The sequence below is a fragment of the Coregonus lavaretus genome (genome assembly GCF_964263955.1).
Source record: "Coregonus lavaretus genome assembly, contig: HAP1_SCAFFOLD_171, whole genome shotgun sequence".
Taxonomy (NCBI): Eukaryota; Metazoa; Chordata; class Actinopteri; order Salmoniformes; family Salmonidae; genus Coregonus; species Coregonus lavaretus.
The window spans coordinates 124,576-144,133 of NW_028160460.1; the positions used below are offsets into that span (position 1 = coordinate 124,576).

The window sequence follows — 19,558 nt, forward strand, 5'->3', positions numbered from 1 at the left end:
TTCACTCTAAAGTGAATAGGGTGTCATTAGGGACGATGCCCACATGTACCTCCTGCAATACAAACTCTCTTCTTAAAGACAGCAGCTTGTAAGCATCAGTCAACTTCACCTGGTCATCTGTGAGGCAGACAAAAAAGCTGAATGAGGTTATCTTTAAATCTGTGTCATTGCCAAACAGACGGGCCTTTCTGTAATCTTAAAATATGAACATTATATAATTAATGAGTGAATGAGCTGGAAGAGATCAGAGTATTTTGATCCTGATTTGATAACCCTCTCAGCCATCCTCCAATCAGAAGGGTTATGCAAATATTGGAACTCTATGATCACATTAGTGTCCAGGTGCTATCAACCGTTTTGTTAGCTAAACAGACTGGTACACACATAGAAATAGAATCAGGTTACACAGGCTACATTGCCACACCTTTTACTGGAAATGCACCTCCTGATGAGAAGGGCTGTGAGTCTAGGGGAAGTCATTATATAAATACCAGCTACAATGTAGAGTGTACTTCAGGCTACACCTTTAGGCTAATCCAGGAAGAGACAAAGCTGTGTTATCCCTGTTTTCCAGAAACCCACTTTTCCAAGTCAAGAGAGTGAAGCATTTAGCCTGAATCAACTTCACCTGGACATCCGTGAGGCAGACGAGACCAGAAATACCTTTCCTGGGATAAACTTCAGTACACAAATGTTCGGTACACAAAAAACAAGTATGGCAGATGATTATGAGTATAGTGAGTACATATTGTTTTGTATTTATTGTATAATGTGATTTGCAAAAACATTTTGAAAAGTTTTAATAAGGGTGTGTTTGTAAATTCACTCTGGCGTGCCAGAGTGCACTCTGGGTGTTCGTAAATTCCGAGCGTTGTCAGATTGTCCTTGGGTAAATTCAGAGCATTTTGCTCTCAGAGCGTTGAGAGCGCACACTGGAGACTCTGGCAGAAGAGTGCGGTTGATCCAAATGTTCTGACCTCACAACAGCAGTCAAGTGGCCAAGCTAATTGGCTAAAGTTGGCTAGCTTGCTAGCTACTTCCAGACACAAATGAGAGAACACCTCACTCTGACCATTTTACTCGCCCTAGCAGAGCTGGTTAGGCTGTTTTCATGTTATATACAGCATTGGTGATAGTAACTGTGCTGCTGGCAACAATTTAATTGCGTTGTATTTCTATCATACATTATAGCAGGTGTGTCAAACTCAATCAGCCCATGGGCCATATTGAAAAAACACAACGAATTCGTGGGCCAGACATAGCCAAATAGTTTTGTAATTTTTTTTTTTTTATTATTAAAAAAGATGGTCCTTTATAATGTCTACTTATGGACATATGATGCTGTATATAGTATTTTAACATATTAAAACAAAATAAAATATTAATAATATTTTCCAGCCTTTGCTATTATGCTTGCAGATGCTAATTAAAAAATATGTAATAACTCCAAATAAAAATATGTAGCTATCTGTAGGTTGTTGTAACGTTTAAGCTTAAAACACGTTTACATTTTTTTTTAGACTGCATGGATCACAAGTGCGGTTGAATGCAGCATTCAACATGTCTTGTAGTTGAGTAGCCAGCCTAGGCTACTGCTCAAATGTTGCTGTAATATGCCTATATGTTTCTCCTTTGTGTGGTGTTTTGTTGCAGGTTTAGTTTTTTGGCTTTCATTGTCAAGCTTTAAAAACCGAAGCCAGACTGCAACATTTCAGTAGCCTAGCTAGGACTGAGGCATGTGTCTTTACACTTTCCGTCCGCTGCGTGCTGTAACCCGGACACACGAAAGCAGCACAATTGAAGTTGAATTCACCAATGCAAGCGCAACAGGCTGTAATTTCATAAAATAGATGACTCAACCGTTGACTCATTTATACTCGCTTGTGTGTCCTATTGTCCTTTAGTAGTGATTTATACCCGCGTGTGAATCCTTTATCTTAGAACTTTTTGACAACCAATATGACATTTTCTGTAGGCTACAGCAATGGCCCTTAGGAACCGAACCTTGGCATGGACGGTCCGGTAGAAGATTCAGTCAGTGCCATTAGTGATGATATGATACAGCACATTGACTGGCTCATGTGTGGGTGTGTCTGGGAGGAATGGTTTGTGTGTGGCAATGCACTGCCGTTTGACGTGCAGCACTATGGCAGTTTTTGCTATGACTTGTAGTGCATTAGATCGCGGGCAGTATTGTAGTGGTCCAAAAATGAGTTGGCAACCCAAATCATTGAGCGGTCTGGATAGAATTGTGTCATGGGCCGGATTTGGCCTGCTGTTTTTTTTTCTTCTCATACTGGCCCCCCATGGGAATAAAACCTACAACCCTGGCGTTGCAAGCTCCATGCTCTACCAACTGAGCTACAAGGGGCTTGGTGAAATATCCTCACCCATTGGTCCTGCTTCACCCAGTCACATTCCATTCGAGAATGCCAGCAGGTTAGTTAAAAACTGGACAATAGAATAAAACAATTGCAGTTATCAGCAGAAGATTGACAGCCTGTTTTGAAAGGGGAATTTGATACATATGGTAATGAACTGTCCATTGATCAGTACAGCAATTGAAAAAACAGGACCATGTTTGAAACACAACTGGTTCTGAGCTTATGTCAATATAACCCAGGTAAATGTTACCTCCTGTACGGTCCACCACACTGTCTCTTATTAGCACCACCAGCTGAAGAGAATTTTCTCCCTAATTGTCTTCCTCATGCCCTATATGAACTTGTCCATTCCCTTTGTGATTATTCTGAAGTGTAGTGGTAGGTGGGGTGGGTGTAGTGGTAGGTGGGGTGGGTGTAGTGGTAGGTGGGGTGGGTGTAGTGGTAGGTGGGGTGGGTGTAGTGGTAGGTTGGGTGTATCTAAGGGAATAGTTGTTGTAGGGGCTTTTGAAACACTACTGTGGTTGGCACAAAGTGAAAAACATTTTTTAACTTTCAGTTTGCCTTTGTGCAGTTAACTGAACATACTCAACAGTAAATATATGTTGTATTCACTGTAATCTCTCTGCCCTCTCAATACCTTCCCCCTATCTCTGACCCCATACTGTGGGGAGAACAAGTATTTGATACACTGCCGATTTTGCAGGTTTTCCTACTTACAAAGCATGTAGAGGTCTGTAATTTTTATCATAGGGACAGTTCAACTGTGAGAGACAAAATCCAGAAAATCACATTGTATGATTTTTAAGTAATTCATTTGCATTTTATTGCATGACATAAGTATTTGATACATCAGAAAAGCATAACTTAATATTTGGTACCGAAACCTTTGTTTGCAATTACAGAGATCATACGTTTCCTGTAGGTCTTGACCAGGTTTGCACACACTGCAGCAGGGATTTTGGCCCACTCCTCCATACAGACCTTCTCCAGATCCTTCAGGTTTCGGGGCTTTCGCTGGGCAATACGGACTTTCAGCTCCCTTCAAAGATTTTCTATTGGGTTCAGGTCTGGAGACTGGCTAGGCCACTCCAGGACCTTGAGATGCTTCTGACGGAGCCACCTCTTAGTTGCCCTGGCTGTGTGTTTCGGGTCGTTGTCATGCTGGAAGACCCTGCCACGACCCATCTTCAATGCTCTTACTGAGGGAAGGAGGTTGTTGGCCAAGATCTCACGATACATGGCCCCATCCATCCTCCCCTCAATACGGTACAGTCGTCCTGTCCCCTTTGCAGAAAAGCATCCCCAAAGAATGATGTTTCCACCTCCATGCTTCACGGTTGGGATGGTGTTCTTGGGGTTTTACTCATCCTTCTTCTTCCTCCAAACACGGCGAGTGGAGTTTAGACCAAAAAGCTCTATTTTTGTCTCATCAGACCACATGACCTTCTCCCATTCCTCCTCTGGATCATCCAGATGGTCATTGGCAAACTTCAGACGGGCCTGGCTTGAGCAGGGGGACCTTGCGTGCGCTGCAGGATTTTAATCCTTGACGGCGTAGTGTGTTACTAATGGTTTTCTTTGAGACTGTGGTCCCAGCTCTCTTCAGGTCATTGACCAGGTCCTGCCGTGTAGTTCTGGGCTGATCCCTCACCTTCCTCATGATCATTAATGCCCCACGAGGTGAGATCTTGCATGGAGCCCCAGACCGAGGGTGATTGACCGTCATCTTGAACTTCTTCCATTTTCTAATAATTGCGCCAACAGTTGTTGCCTTCTCACCAAGCTGCTTGCCTATTGTCCTGTAGCCCATCCCAGCCTTGTGCAGGTCTACAATTTTATCCCTGATGTCCTTACACAGCTCTCTGGTCTTGGCCATTGTGGAGAGGTTGGAGTCTGTTTGATTGAGTGTGTGGACAGGTGTCTTTTATACAGGTAACGAGTTCAAACAGGTGCAGTTAATACAGGTAATGAGTGGAGAACAGGAGGGCTTCTTAAAGAAAAACTAACAGGTGTGTGAGAGCAGGAATTCTTACTGGTTGGTAGGTGATCAAATACTTATGTCATGCAATAAAATGCAAATTAATTATTTAAAAATCATACAATGTGATTTTCTGGATTTTTGTTTTAGATTCCGTCTCTCACAGTTGAAGTGTACCTATGATAAAAATGTCAGACCTCTACATACTTTGTAAGTAGGAAAACCTGCAAAATCGGCAGTGTATCAAATACTTGTTCTCCCCACTGTAGCTCTGACCCTCATGTCTCTGATCATCATGTCTCTGATCCTCATGTCTCTGATCCTCATGTCTCTGACCCTCATGTCTCTGATCCTCATGTCTCTGATCCTCATGTCTCTGATCATCATGTCTCTGACCCTCATGTCTCTGACCCTCATGTCTCTGACCCTCATGTCTCTGATCCTGACAGACTACCATTTAGAGGGCACTTAACCCTGATCTGGGACATAGCCCATTCATTGTGCTTGTGTGTGTGTGTGTGTGTGTGTGTGTGTGTGTGTGTGTGTGTGTGTGTGTTTGTGTGTGAGTCTGTCAGTCTGCCAGTCTGTGTGAGTGTGTTTCCATGCATTTGAGTGTATGTTACTCAACATTGCAATCAGCCTGTGGTTCACAGGGGCAGTGACGAGATTATACCTTAGTTAAGTAGAGGTATGCACACCTGCATAATTGCACGTGCTCACCCACGTTTCTCTGAAACGTCTATGTTCTGGTATTAGAGAAGTTGCGAGTACCACATCATGTTGTTTGAGACCATGTGACTACGCTGAAAACCATAACCAACACACACACACACACACACACACACACACACACACACACGCACACACGTTTCTCGGAAACGTCTCTGTTCTGGTAAAACAACAGTAGAGGGTGTGGTCACTAGTTTGAGGCAATGTTAAAGCTGACTGAATAGTTTATAGATCTGAGATCATTCTTTGTCTTCACCTCCAACTAACCAGAGTTTCATTAAGAACTGGAGCTGATGAACTACAGAACGAAGCTTTTCTAAGAACATCCACGAAGAAGAGAGAAGGAAAATGTCAGATGAGAGCGGAAAGAAAGTTTATTCACAAATGTATTCACAAATCTTTCTAAATTCAAATGTGAACACATTTCCAGCAGCAACACCATATAGATGTAATAGCAACACCACTAAAACAATGATGTAACGACTTTTGATACAGGATTTATTAATGTCTGTAAACTCATAAGATGTATGTGAGTGACAGAGGACAAGGACACGCCTTGTGTTATTGATGTCACGGGTGAGAGACAGAAGGTCGGCGTGCCAAGATAGATTGGGGGCCACTGGTGCTAATCTTAGAAGGAGTACGTGGTGTAATGGCCTGGCTAGGGTGCCACACGATACCATGTATGGGGATCCTATTGTAGTAGATGAGTTACACTCAATGATGGTTGGCAACTGTGGACAGAAGTAGCTCGGAGAGCATTATATAAACTGAGAGATTTTCTATGGAAGTCATTCAGATGACAAGGGGCTACGTCCGTACTGCCTGTCATTGAATCTAGTACTGTAACCATTAAATAACAATGAATCAACTCTCCATCTAAGTGGTCGAATACTCTCTTACATACTGAATTACTCGATGCCAGAGAAACTTGTCATAACAAACAATAAATGGTTCAAGGGAATTTGTAAAAACAAATAACTTTCACTGTCGAATGGAAAATAAAATAAAATAAAAGGAAATGAGATGAAATGACTAGACCACAATATGGCATAATTATAAACTGCGTGATTCGAGCCCTGAATGCCAACATTTATTTGTTCTGTTCTAACTGCGTTCATAACCAGTTTATAATAGCAATAAGACAACTCTGGAATTTGTAGTATATGGCCAATATACCACGGCTAATGGCTGTTCTTAGGAACGACGCAATGCGGTTGTTTTTCAATTTTAGTTTGAGTTTGCTGCAACTGTCTGCTGCTAGGAAGACATTGCAGTCAGAGATTATTTTCAATTTAAATTTAAGTTTTTAAAAAATTCCCCATCAAAATCCGGAAATTTAAGCTAGGGATACATTACATCTCCAAAAGTATGTGGACACCCTTTCAAATTAGTGGAGTTGTCTGTCCTCGGTTGCAACACTCACTACCGAGTTCCAAACTGCCTCTGGAAGCAAAGTAAGCACAAGAACTGAGCTGAAATTAAAGATTCCCGAAATTGTTCCATATGCACAAGAATCTTATTTCTGTCCAATTTTGTGCACACATTTGTTTACATACCTGTTAGTGAGCATTTTTCATTTGCCAAGATAATCCATCCACCTGACAGTTGTGGCATATCAAGAAGCTGATTAAACAGCATGATCATTACACAGGTGCACCTTGTGCTGGGGACAAAAAAAGGCCACTCTAAAATGTGCAGTTTTGCCACACAACACAATGCCTCAGATGTCTCAAGTTTTCAAGGAGCGTGCAATTGGAATGCTGACTGCAGGAATGTCCACCAGAGCTGTTGCCAGAGAATTGAATGTTAATTTCTCTACCAAAAGCCGCCTCCAATGTCATCTTAGAGAATTTGGCAGAACATCCAAATGGCCTCACAACCGCAGACCACGTGTAACCACGCCAGCCCAGGACCTCCATATCCGGCTTCTTCACCTGCAGGATCATCTGAAACCGGACAGCTGATGAAACTGAGGAATATTTCTGTCTGTAATAAAGCCCTTTTGTGGGAAAATACTCATTCTGAGTGACTGGGCCTAAGTGGGTGGGCCTATGCCCTCCCAGGCCCACCCTTGGCTGTGCCCCTGCCCAGTCATGTGAAATCCATAAATTAGGGTGTAATGATTTAATTTCAATTGACTAAATTCCTTATATGAAATGTAACTCAGTAAAATCGCTGAAATTGTTGCATGTTGCGATTATATTTTTGTTCAGTATACAAAATCAATTTGTTCAGAAAAAAACGTTTTGTAGGCTATTAATTACTGAAATCCCCCACCCAACAGCTTAGACTTTTAGAGGTTAAACAAACACTCACACAGGCAACAGAAGCAGGATCTGTCTTATTTATGTAGATATAAAGTGTATGGATGATTTAGAAAAGCATTTAGAAGAGTTTTCCTTTCGGTGGATTATCTCACTCTGTCTAAAGGACAATGTTATTAGTAGGCTTAGTATAGCAGCCTTGTATAACCACCATCGAGCTGTAGGCCTAAGAGTGCGTCCTATTTAGCGTAACTTACTTAGGCCTATATTTCAATATACACTGAGTTGAGGAACAGATGAGAAACACCTTCCTAATATTGAGTTGCACCCACTTTCGCAGTCAGAACAGCCTCAAAGGACTCTACAAGGTGTCAAAAGCATTCCACAGGGATGCTGACTCCAATGCTTCCCACAGTTGTTTTAAGTTGTCTGGATGTTCTTTTGGTGGTGGGCCATTCTTGATACACACAGGAAACGGTTGAGTGTGAAAAACCCAGCAGCGTTGCAGTTCTTGACACACTCAAACCGGTGCACCTCGAACCTGCTACCATACCACGTTTGAAAGGCACTTAAATCTTTTGTAATGCCCATCCATCCTCTGAATGGCACAAATACACAATCCATGTCTCAGTTGTCTCAAGGCTTAAAAATCATTCTTTAACCTGTCTCCTCCCCTTCATCTACACTGATTGAAGTGGATTTAACAAGTGACAATTATAAGGGATCATATCTTTCACCTGGTTTTCACCTGGTCAGTCTGTCATGGAAAGGGCAAGTGTTCTTAATATTTTGTATACTCAGTGTACAGGCTACTGTATCAATCATTCATTCGTTCATGTCATCACACAGCATACTAGTCATTCAAATATTTTAATTTTGGCAATTGCATTCACGAATCCAGAACAGTGCCGGAGAAGATGGAGAAGATGGCTGCCGTTTTACAGCCCTCTAACCAATTTTACTATTATGTGTGTTTTTCCGCGTTATTTGTAATTTATTTTGTACATAATGTTTCTGCCATCGTCTCTTATAACCAAAAAGAGCTTCTGGATATCAGGACAGCGATTACTCACCTCGTATTGGACGAAGATTTTTTCTTCAACGAGGCGGCCGCGAAGGATATCCTACAGACACCCGAGAAGGCCCAAATCCCCGTCATTCGCATGAGGAAGAGACGGAGATATCATGGACATAGGTCGGGGTGCCTTGTAAAGATCCGACGGCGAGCGAGTAAACTGCCGCTACCATCAATCCTATTAGCCAATCTTCAATCATTGGAGAACAAATTGGATGACCTAAGATTACGGTTATCCTACCAACGGGACATTAAAAACTGTAATATCTTATGTTTCACTGAGTCGTGGCTGAACGACGACATGGACAACATACAGCTAGCGGGCTATACGCTACATCGGCAGGATAGAACGGCTGACTCTGGTAAGACAAGGGGTGGCGGTCTGTGTATATTTGTAAACAACAGCTGGTGCACAAAATCAGATACTAAGGAAGTCTCGAGGTTTTGCTCGCCTGAGGTAGAGTATCTTATGATAAGCTGTAGACCACACTATTTACCAAGAGGGTTTTCATCTATATTTTTCATAGCTGTCTATTTACCACCACAAACCAATGCTGGCATTAAGATTGCACTGAATGAGCTGTATAAGGCCATATATCAACAGGAAAATGCTCATCCAGATGCAGCGCTCCTAGTGGCCGGGGACTTTAATGCAGGGAAACTTAAATCCGTTCTACCTAATTTCTACCATCATGTTAAATGTGCAACCAGAGGAAAAAAAACTCTAGACCACCTTTACTCCACACACTGAGACACATACAAAGCTCTCCCTCGCCCTCCATTTGGCAAATCTGACCATAACTCTATCCTCCTGATTCCTGCTTATAAGCAAAAACTAAAGCAGGAAGCACCAGTGACTCGGTTAATAAAAAAGTGGTCAGATGACAAAGATGCTAAGCTACAGGACTGTTTTGCTAGCACAGACTGGAACATGTTCCGGGATTCTTCAGATAGCATTGAGGAGTACACCACATCAGTCACTGGCTTCATCAATAAGTGCATCGATGATGTCGTCCCCACAGTGACCGTACGTACATACCCCAACCAGAAGCCATGGATTACAGGAAACATCCGCACTGAGCTAAAGGGTAGAGCTGCCGCTTTCAAGGAGCGGGACTCTAACCCGGACGCTTATAAGAAATCCCGCTATGCCCTCCGACGAACCATCAAACAGGCAAAGAGTCAATACAGGACTAAGATTGTATCGTACTACACTGGCTCTGATGCTCGTCGGATGTGGCAGGGCTTGAAAACTATTACAGACTACAAAGGGAAGCACAGCCACGAGCTGCCCAGTGACACAAGACTTCCAGACGAGCTAAACCACTTCTTTGCTCACTTCGAGGCAAGCAACACTGAAGCATGCATGAGAGCACCAGCTGTTCCGGATGACTATGTGATCACGCTCTCCGTAGCCGATGTGAGTAAGACTTTTAAGCAGGTCAACATTCACAAAGCCGCAGGGCCAGACGGATTACCAGGATGTGTACTGCGAGCATGTGCTGACCAACTGGCAAGTGTCTTCACTGACATTTTCAACATGTCCCTGACTGAGTCTGTAATACCAACATGTTTCAAGCAGACCACCATAGTCCCCGTGCCCAAGGACTCTAAGAGAACCTGCCTAAATGAATACCGACCCTTAGCACTGACGTCTGTAGCCATGAAGTGCTTTGAAAGGCTGGTCATGGCTCACATCAACAGCATTATCCCAGAAACCCTAGACCCACTCCAATTTGCATACCGCCCCAACAGATCCACAGATGATGCAATCTCTATTGCACTCCACACTGCCCTTTCCCTCCTGGACAAGAGGAACACCTACGTGAGAATGCTATTCATTGACTACAGCTCAGCATTCAACACCATAGTGCCCTCAAAGCTCATCACTAAGCTAAGGATCCTGGGACTAAACACCTCCCTCTGCAACTGGATCCTGGACTTCCTGACGGGCCACCCCCAAGTGGTAAGGGTAGGTAACAACACATCTGCCACACTGATCCTCAACACGGGGGCCCCTCAGGGGTGCGTGCTCAGTCCCCTCCTGTACTCCCTGTTCACCCATGACTGCACGGCCAGGCACGACTCCAACACCATCATTAAGTTTGCCGACGACACAACAGTGGTAGGCCTGATCACCGACAACGATGAGACAGCCTATAGGGAGGAGGTCAGAGACCTGGCCGTTAGGTGCCAGGACAACAACCTCTCCCTCAACGTGACCAAGACAAAGGAGATGATTGTGGACTACAGGAAAAAAAAGAGGACTGAGCACGCCCCCATTCTCATCAACGGGGCTGTAGTGGAACAGGTTGAGAGCTTCAAGTTCCTTGGTGTCCACATCACCAACGAACTATCATGGTCCAAACACACCAAGATAGTCGTGAAGAGGGCACGACAAAGCCTATTCCCCCTCAGGAGACTGAAAAGATTTGGCATGGGTCCTCAGATCCTCAAAACATTATACAGCTGCACCATCGAGAGCATCCTGACTGGTGGCATCACCGCCTGGTATGGCAACTGCTTGGCCTCCGACCGCAAGGCACTACAGAGGGTAGTGCGTATGGCCCAGTACATCACTGGGGCCACGCTTCCTGCCATCCAGGACCTCTATACCAGGCGGTGTCAGAGAAAAGCCCTCAAAATTGTCAAAGACTCCAGCCACCCTAGTCATAGACTGTTCTCTCTGCTACCGCACGGCAAGCGGTACCAGAGTGCCAAGTCTAGGTCCAAAAGACTTCTCAACAGCTTCTACCCCCAAGCCATAAGACTCCTCAACAGCTAATCATGGCTACCCGGACTATTTGCACTGCCCCCCCACCCCATCCTTTTACGCTGCTGCTACTCTGTTAATTATTTATGCATAGTCACTTTAACTCTGCCCACATGTACATATTACTTCAACTACCTCAACTAGCCGGTGCCCCCGCACATTGACTCTGCACCGGTACCCCCCTGTATATACAGCCTCCCTACTGTTATTTTATTTTACTTCTGCTCTTTTTTCTCAACACTTTTTTTGTTGTTGTTTTATTTTTACTTTTTTGTTAAAAATAAACACACTGTTGGTTAAGGGCTGTAAGTAAGCATTTCACTGTAATGTCTAAACCTGTTGTATTCGGCGCATGTGGCCAATAAAATTTGATTTGATTTGATTTGAACGCATCCAACTGTTTTTAGTCTTTGCTGTAATAAAGGCTTTACAAAAAAGGTATGCTTAATTTATTTAGTGTTGTTTACACTGTTCCAAATGGTCTGATTTTGTTTTCATTGTAATCTAACAGCACCGGTTTGCAGCGTCTTACCTTCCTCCTTTTTCATGATCTCTACAACTAACTACAATTTCTTTCAGACATCTGACTTCCCCTTTCCCTCCTGAGCAACCAGTAAACATTCCCCCATTTCAATTTATTTTCTCGTCCTCCGCATCCATTTTGCTGTCACACGTGTTGTGGTGTTCCGATTTTGTTACAACCGATTTATTGATGCGATTATGATAGGCTATTTTCAGGCCCCATTGATTATGTGCATGCGATGCATACATGTGTCACGTAAAGAGGGAATAGGGAATGTTTTTCTTAAACAAATGACTGATTTCGGTAACAACTTTTAAGTCAGAAATGCTTCAGCAACACGGACAGGATGACAAACACTGTTGGACGAGAGAAAGACAACAGATGCTAGCTGTCATTTTTTTAACACAGTGCAGCAAGTGTAGTTCTAGAGAATTTGGTAGTATGTCCTACTGGCCTCTGAACCACAGACCACGTGAATGGTGTTGTGTGGGCAAGTGGTTTGCTGATGTCAAAACATGTTGCACGTGCATGTTCGTTAGAGGGTGAGCTTTTCATAGATAGCTTTTAATAGTTTGTAATTCAAACAATTCTGACTCTATTTTTTGAACCTCTTTGCATTCACATTGCTATGTTTAGTAAGGTACCAATATCTTTTTCCAACATGCACTCTGGGTTTTTACAAAAGTGCAGGACAAGCCATTCAATCAGAATGTGTTATCGGACAGCTAGATATACCTACTTACAGTGGGGAGAACAAGTATTTGATACACTGCCGATTTTGCAGGTTTTCCTACTTACAAAGCATGTAGAGGTCTGTAATTTTTTATCATAGGTACACTTCAACTGTGAGAGACGGAATCTAAAACAAAAATCCAGAAAATCAATGTCTGATTTTTAAGTAATTAATTTGCATTTTATTGCATGACATAAGTATTTGATACATCACAAAAGCAGAACTTAATATTTGGTACAGAAACCTTTGTTTGCAATTACAGAGATTAGGTTGACCAGGTTTGCACACACTGCAGCAGGGATTTTGACCCACTCCTCCATACAGACCTTCTCCAGATCCTTCAGGTTTTGGGGCTGTCGCTGGGCAATACGGACTTTCAGCTCCCTCCAAAGATTTTCTATTGGGTTCAGGTCTGGAGACTGGCTAGGCCACTCCAGGACCTTGAGATGCTTCTTACGGAGCCACTCCTTAGTTGCCCTGGCTGTGTGTTTCGGGTCGTTGTCATGCTGGAAGACCCAGCCACGACCCATCTTCAATGCTCTTACTGAGGGAAGGAGGTTGTTGGCCAAGATCTCGCGATTCATAGCCCCATCCATCCTCCCCTCAATACGGTGCAGTCGTCCTGTCCCCTTTGCAGAAAAGTATCCCCAAAGAATGATGTTTCCACCTCCATGCTTCACGGTTGGGGTGGTGTTCTTGGGGTTGTACTCATCCTTCTTCTTCCTCCAAACACGGCGAGTGGAGTTTAGACCAAAAAGCTCTATTTTTGTCTCATCAGACCACATGACCTTCTCCCATTCCTCCTCTGGATCATCCAGATGGTCATTGGCAAACTTCAGACAGGCCTGGACATGCGCTGGCTTGAGCAGGGGGACCTTGCGTGCGCTGCAGGATTTAAATCCATGACGGCGTAGTTTGTTACTAATGGTTTTCTTTGAGACTGTGGTCCCAGCTCTCTTCAGGTCATTCACCAGGTCCTGCCGAGTAGTTCTGGGCTGATCCCTCACCTTCCTCATGATCATTGATGCCCCACGAGGTGAGATCTTGCATGGAGCCCTAGACCGTGGGTGATTGACCGTCATCTTGAACTTCTTCCATTTTCTAATAATTGCGCCAACAGTTGTTGCCTTCTCACCAAGCTGCTTGCCTATTGTCCTGTAGCCCATTCCAGCCTTGTGCAGGTCTACAATTTTATCCCTGATGTCCTTACACAGCTCTCTGGTCTTGGCCATTGTGGAGAGGTTGGAGTCTGTTTGATTGAGTGTGTGGACAGGTGTCTTTTATACAGGTAACGAGTTCAAACAGGTGCAGTTAATACAGGTAATGAGTGGAGAACAGGAGGGCTTCTTAAAGAAAACTAACAGGTCTGTGAGAGCCGGAATTCTTACTGGTTGGTAGGTGATCAAATACTTATGTCATGCAATAAAATGCAAATTAATTACTTAAAAATCATACAATGTGAATTTCTGGATTTTTGTTTTAGATTCTGTCTCTCACAGTTGAAGTGTACCTATGATAAATTACAGACCTCTACATGCTTTGTAAGTAGGAAAACCTGCAAAATCGGCAGTGTATCAAATACTTGTTCTCCCCACTGTACATTTTGGAAGCTAATAGATTGAATTTAGTTAAAATATTATAAATAATAATTGTAGTCAGAAGATATTATTAACATGTACATTTGATCGGTAACAGAATAAATGTGGTCCTCTGTAGCTCAGCTGGTAGCGCACGGCACTTGTAACGCCAAGGTAGTGGGTTCGATCCCCGGGACCACCCATACACACAAAAAAAAAAAATATTAATGTATGCCCGCATGACTGTAAGTCGCTTTGGATAAAAGCGTCTGCTAAATGGCATATTATTTATTATTATTATTGTATTATATTATATCAATAGAATAACTGCAGAATAAATTATGCTGCCCCTTTAAGAGCTAAAATAGGTTTTGTACCCTATATTGTGATTCTCACCAAATATATTGTCTTCTCACACTAGTCAAACCCCACAATCAATAAACAGTTTATGAAGCCCTCTCAGCCTATAGATCACATATCGCAAACAAATAATCTGAATTTAAAACTCAAGACATTTTTTGAATTTTTCTGCGTCCTTGACAATCGCTAATCAATATCCAAAAACAGAACACATTTCTGTCCGCGAACCTGCACATCATCATCTTCTCTCTTTTGTGGCACCAATGTGAGGGGTTACCGCAGGGGAAACAGTGTTGCAGTAGTCTAGTGTGTGGTGCGGGAATAATGACAAGGGAACCTGGGGAGCTTTGGGTTCACACAGTTCACTCTATTGAGGGTCTGAGTTCCTTTGAAGTGTATGAAATGCACAAAAAATTTATCGAACTGCGATGAGTTCACAAACATTGGCTGAAAGGCACTAAGTGTGTAAACACCCTAAGACTATGCCACCATCCAGCAATATTAAAATGTACATGTGCGTAGAGCGTGTGTGCTAGCATGTGTCTGTGTATGCGTGTGTCCGCGTTGTTCCGTAAGGTGTGGTTTTATCTGTTTTTTAAATCTGATTTTACTGCTTGACTGAGTTACTTGATGTGGAATAGAGTTCCATGTAGTCATGGTTCTGTATAGTACTGTGAGTTTCACGGAGACTGTCCTGGACTTGGGGACTGTGAAGAGACCTCTGGTTGCATGTCTTGTGGGGTATGTATGGGTGTCTGAGCTGTGCGCTAGTCGTTTGAACAGACAGCTCAGTACCTTTAACATGTCAATACAAAGACCAGTTGTGATTCAATCAATCTCTCCTCTACTTTGTGCCAGGAGAGATTGACATGCATGTCATTGATGTTAGCTCTCTGTGTACATTTAAGGAACATACCTGTTTCTTTCTTCTGGGCCAACTGTAATTTGCTTATGTCACTCTGAATCTAATTTAATGGATTTAGTAAGTGACATCGCCCCGCAGCACTCGCTTCTGGCTTCATGAAGTGCTTTGAGAGGCTAGTTAAGGATCATATCACCTCCAGCTTACCTGACACCCTAGACCCACTTCAATTTGCATACCGCCCCAATAGATCCACAGACAATGCAATAGCCATCACACTGCACACCGCCCTATCCCATCTGGACAAGAGGAATACCTATGTAAGAATGCTGTTAATTTACTATAGCTCAGCATTCAACACCATAGTACCCTCCAAGCTCATTATTAAGCTCGGGGCCCTGGGTCTGAACCCCGCCCTGTGCAACTGGATCCTGGACTTCCTGACGGGCCGCCCCCAGGGGGTGAAGGTAGGAAACAACATCTCCACTACGCTGATCCTCAACACTGGGGCCCCACAAGGGTGCGTGCTCAGCCCCCTCCTGTACTCCTTGTTCACCCATGACTGCCTCAGTCATCAAGCAGTATTCGTTTGTTTTCATGTTCAGTACACTACTTCTGTTTTGTTCAACTGCCTTGATGATTATTAAACGCTCTTTCTGCACCTGCTTCCTGACTCACTGCGTATACGTCATATATTTATATATTTCTTAATTCCATTATTTTACTTTTAGATTTGTGTGTATGGTTGTGAATTGTTAGATACTACTGCACTGTTGGAGCTAGGAACACAAGCATTTCACTGCACCAGCAATAACATCTGCTAAATGTGACCAATAATATTTGATTTGATTTGACATTATTAGTAACTGATAATGATGTGACTTTGAATCTAATTTAATGAATTTAGTAACTGAAACATTTTGTTTTTTCACAGGTTTAGTGCATCCAGCTGATCTGAGGATAGTTATGGTGGGGAAGACTGGATCAGGGAAGAGTTCAACAGGAAACACCATCCTGGGGAAAAAGGGGTTCCATTCTAAGTCAAGTCCAAAGCCAGTGACTGAAATGTGTGAGAAACAAAGTGTAGTGGTGTATGGGAAGAAGATTGACGTCATCGACACTCCTGGGGTCTGTGACATATTATTGACAGAAACAGATTTTATTGAGAAAATAAGGAAACAGATTCGGGGACCAGATAAAGCAGAAATAGAGAGATGCATCAAGATGTCAGTCCCAGGACCCCATGTGTTTCTGCTGGTGATCAAGCTGGGTAGATACACAGAGGAGGAAAGAAAAGCAGTGAAGTACATCCTGGACAACTTTGGAAAACAGGCCTCAAACTACACTATAGTATTATTCACTGGTGTAGATCAGCTGGATGACACATCAGTAGAGGAGTTTCTGAACGAGAGTCCGGAGCTTCAGACACTGGTCAGAGTCTGTGGAGGCAGATATCATGCCTTCAACAACAGAGAGCTTGGAGACCGTACTCAGGTCAGAGAGCTGCTGGAGAAGATAGAGGAGATGGTGAAGATCAACGGATACTACACCAATAAGATGTATGAGAAGGCTCAGACAGAGATCAGGAACAGTCAGTTGATAGAGTTGGGTAAACAAGGAGCTATAACAGTTGGATCCATTACAGCAGTAGGAGTAGGTCTTAATAAAGCCCCAACAAAAGTTCTTATTGCAGCCCCAGTACAGGCTGCAGTTGTAGGGACAGTGATAGTAGCAGTAGCAGCAGCAGCTATAGGAGGAGGGGTGTCACAGCTTGTAACCAAGAGGGAAAACAACAATTAACTACAGGGTTAGTGTCTGTAAATAAGCCCTGAAGGACCAAAATGATTATCGATTTACGTTTGATTTATTCTTTATCTGATATGGTTTGACCTTTACCCTCATTTGGTCACTGCATACTGCATTTAACCACCAAATGACTAAATCATTCATTAAAGTTATTAAGTTAATTATTGTAAGAGTTTTACTTCACATAAAGGAAGGGTGAGCCAGTACATCTGTACAACATGGCTCTCATACCTGATGTGTTAAAGCATCTCTGTAATCATGGTTATAATGTAAAGTAGTTTAATCCCATTTATTTACTGTCTTTTGTTATGTACTTTTAACATGCTGTTAAGTAGTGATGGGCACTGATATGGAACATCTATATCGATATCAGTTTAATATTCTCTAACCTAACCAAGCAGTTTTATTACAATGTGAAGCCTGTTGATGGCCATCAGCAGGCAGTTAAGTATGAGAAGGTATTGTTCCTGTAGGAACAGTGATGTATGGTCTTTTACATACAGTAAGGTTAACAGCAAGGATAAGGCCTTGCTCATATTGATATCATATTGAATTATAGATATTGGTGCCCACCATTACTGTCTTTCAATACATAATAATTCATTTATTTTAACTTTGTAATACTTGTAGATTATTTACAAAATTGAGATATGTAAGATTTTATTGATTCATTGAAACTGTCCTTGATGTTGACCTGTATTTGATGATAAAACATTCCCATATTAAATGGGAAATCTGCAGTTGTTACATCCATTTTAAGACTTATAAATTAATTATATGTACCAATTGATTCTTGAAGAATATAACTTACAAATGTCTCATGAGCTTAGTTCAACTGTCATACCCCATCAAAGAACCCAAATTATAAGCTGGTTTTATTCCAATGTTTGTAAACAAATTAAATGTAAACAAACATTATATAGCACTTAAAACATCAAAAGTATAATTTTGATATCATGGATGGTCAGTCCTTGCATCCATAGCTCTGTCTATGAATTTGAAAGTGGTTACATTTCTCCAGCCCCATCTCTCAGGTTTTTACCGAAACACACTTTATTGTTTCAATTGCTGATTGCCGCTTTAAGCTACATCGATTATTATAATTTCTTTGGTTTCATGCTTGTGCTGCATATGATGTTTCATGATTTGCTAAGTCATTGTTGGTGTATAAATTACTCAGATTTCAACAATATCTAATAAAGTGAAATCAAGAAAATCTTATTTTCATACTTTGTTCAAAAACCACTATGCATACAACAGGCCAGTTGGTTTATTTCATGTTTCTAAATCTCTACTCTCTAGCGAGTGAGAGAGAGAGAGAGAGAGAGAGAGAGAGAGAGAGAGAGAGAGATCATAAGGGGACGTCATTGGGGTTGTCGTGGTAACCTCAGTAATGTAGGGCTTGATTCACACATAGGAAATGCATTTCCTAGGCACACCTTTCCTACGCACGACTTTCCGACGCACTTCTCAGTAGTTGGTATTCAGACGTACCTTATGAAGGTGCATAACAGGCTTTGCAGGCGTGGTTCACTTACACACACTGAACACATTTAATTAAACTGCTGAAATGTCAGGGTTGAGTGTAGAGGTGGTGTAGAATCAGGCGCAGGACACACAGAGGTTTCGAATAGCGTCTTTAGTAAAGTCGAGTAAAACACGGCAACAGGCTACAGGCAAACTTTATGCACAACAGTAAAGTATGCTAAGGCGCACAACGTGCGGAACTCTCTCTCAAAACACAAAATACAGAGAGAACAGAATAAACGAACTAGCACACAACGTGACAAGGAACAATTACACACAACACCAGACCAAACACAAGAGAACTAAATAGGACGCCTAATAAACACTAATAAGGAACAGGTGTAGCAAAACAGACAAAACCAATCAATTATAGAAACATAGAACGGTGGCAGCTAGTACTCCGGAGACGACGACCGCCGAAGCCTGCCCGAACAAGGAGAAGGAGCAGCCTCGGCCGAAACCGTGACATGTAAACTCTCCCACTTAATGTCCAACAGATTTTCTCGTGGGGTATTCATTAAATTGGGTTTAAAGTACATTTATCTTAAGCAATCCCTTTACCCCCTAAGGTCGATGTCTGCGCCCCCACGGAAATCTAATTAGCATCAAAATCCGTCAGTTTAAGCTAGAGATACACTATATATACAAAAGTATGTGGACACCCCTTAAAATTAGTGGATTCGGCTATTTCAGCCACATCCGTTGCTGCCAGGTCTATAAAATTGAGCACACAGCCATGCAATCTGTTGGACATTAAGTGGGAGAGTTTTCAGCAGTTTAATTAAATGTGTTCAGTGTGTGTAAGTGGGCTCCCGAGTGGCGCAGTGGTCTAAGGCACTGCATCTCAGTGCTTGAGGCGTCACTACAGACCCCCTGGATCGATTCCAGGCTGTATCACAACCGGCCGTGACTGGGAGTCCCATAGGGCGGTGCACAATTGGCCCAGCGTCGTCCGGGTTTGGCC

At 42.7% G+C, this 19,558-nt stretch overlaps 1 protein-coding gene across 1 annotated transcript; it reads left to right on the plus strand.

The window, feature by feature from the left end:
- Positions 1-672: 672 nt before the first annotated feature.
- On the plus strand, positions 673-18,276 carry LOC311121793 (GTPase IMAP family member 4-like). Its single transcript, XM_084196243.1, has 2 exons — positions 673-737; positions 16,196-18,276. Exons 1-2 carry the CDS (start codon positions 692-694, stop codon positions 17,059-17,061), a joined length of 912 nt encoding a protein of 303 aa, XP_084052369.1. The 5' UTR covers positions 673-691; the 3' UTR covers positions 17,062-18,276.
- Positions 18,277-19,558: the final 1,282 nt, after the last annotated feature.

Bases quoted from the DNA above. Each gene is read 5' to 3' on its own strand.
- LOC311121793 (XM_084196243.1), top strand. From the start codon at position 692: ATGTTCGGTACACAAAAAACAAGTATGGCAGATGATTATGAGTATA. The intron at 738-16,195 runs GTGAGTACATAT...GTTTTTTCACAG, and splicing joins GGCAGATGATTATGAGTATA to GTTTAGTGCATCCAGCTGAT.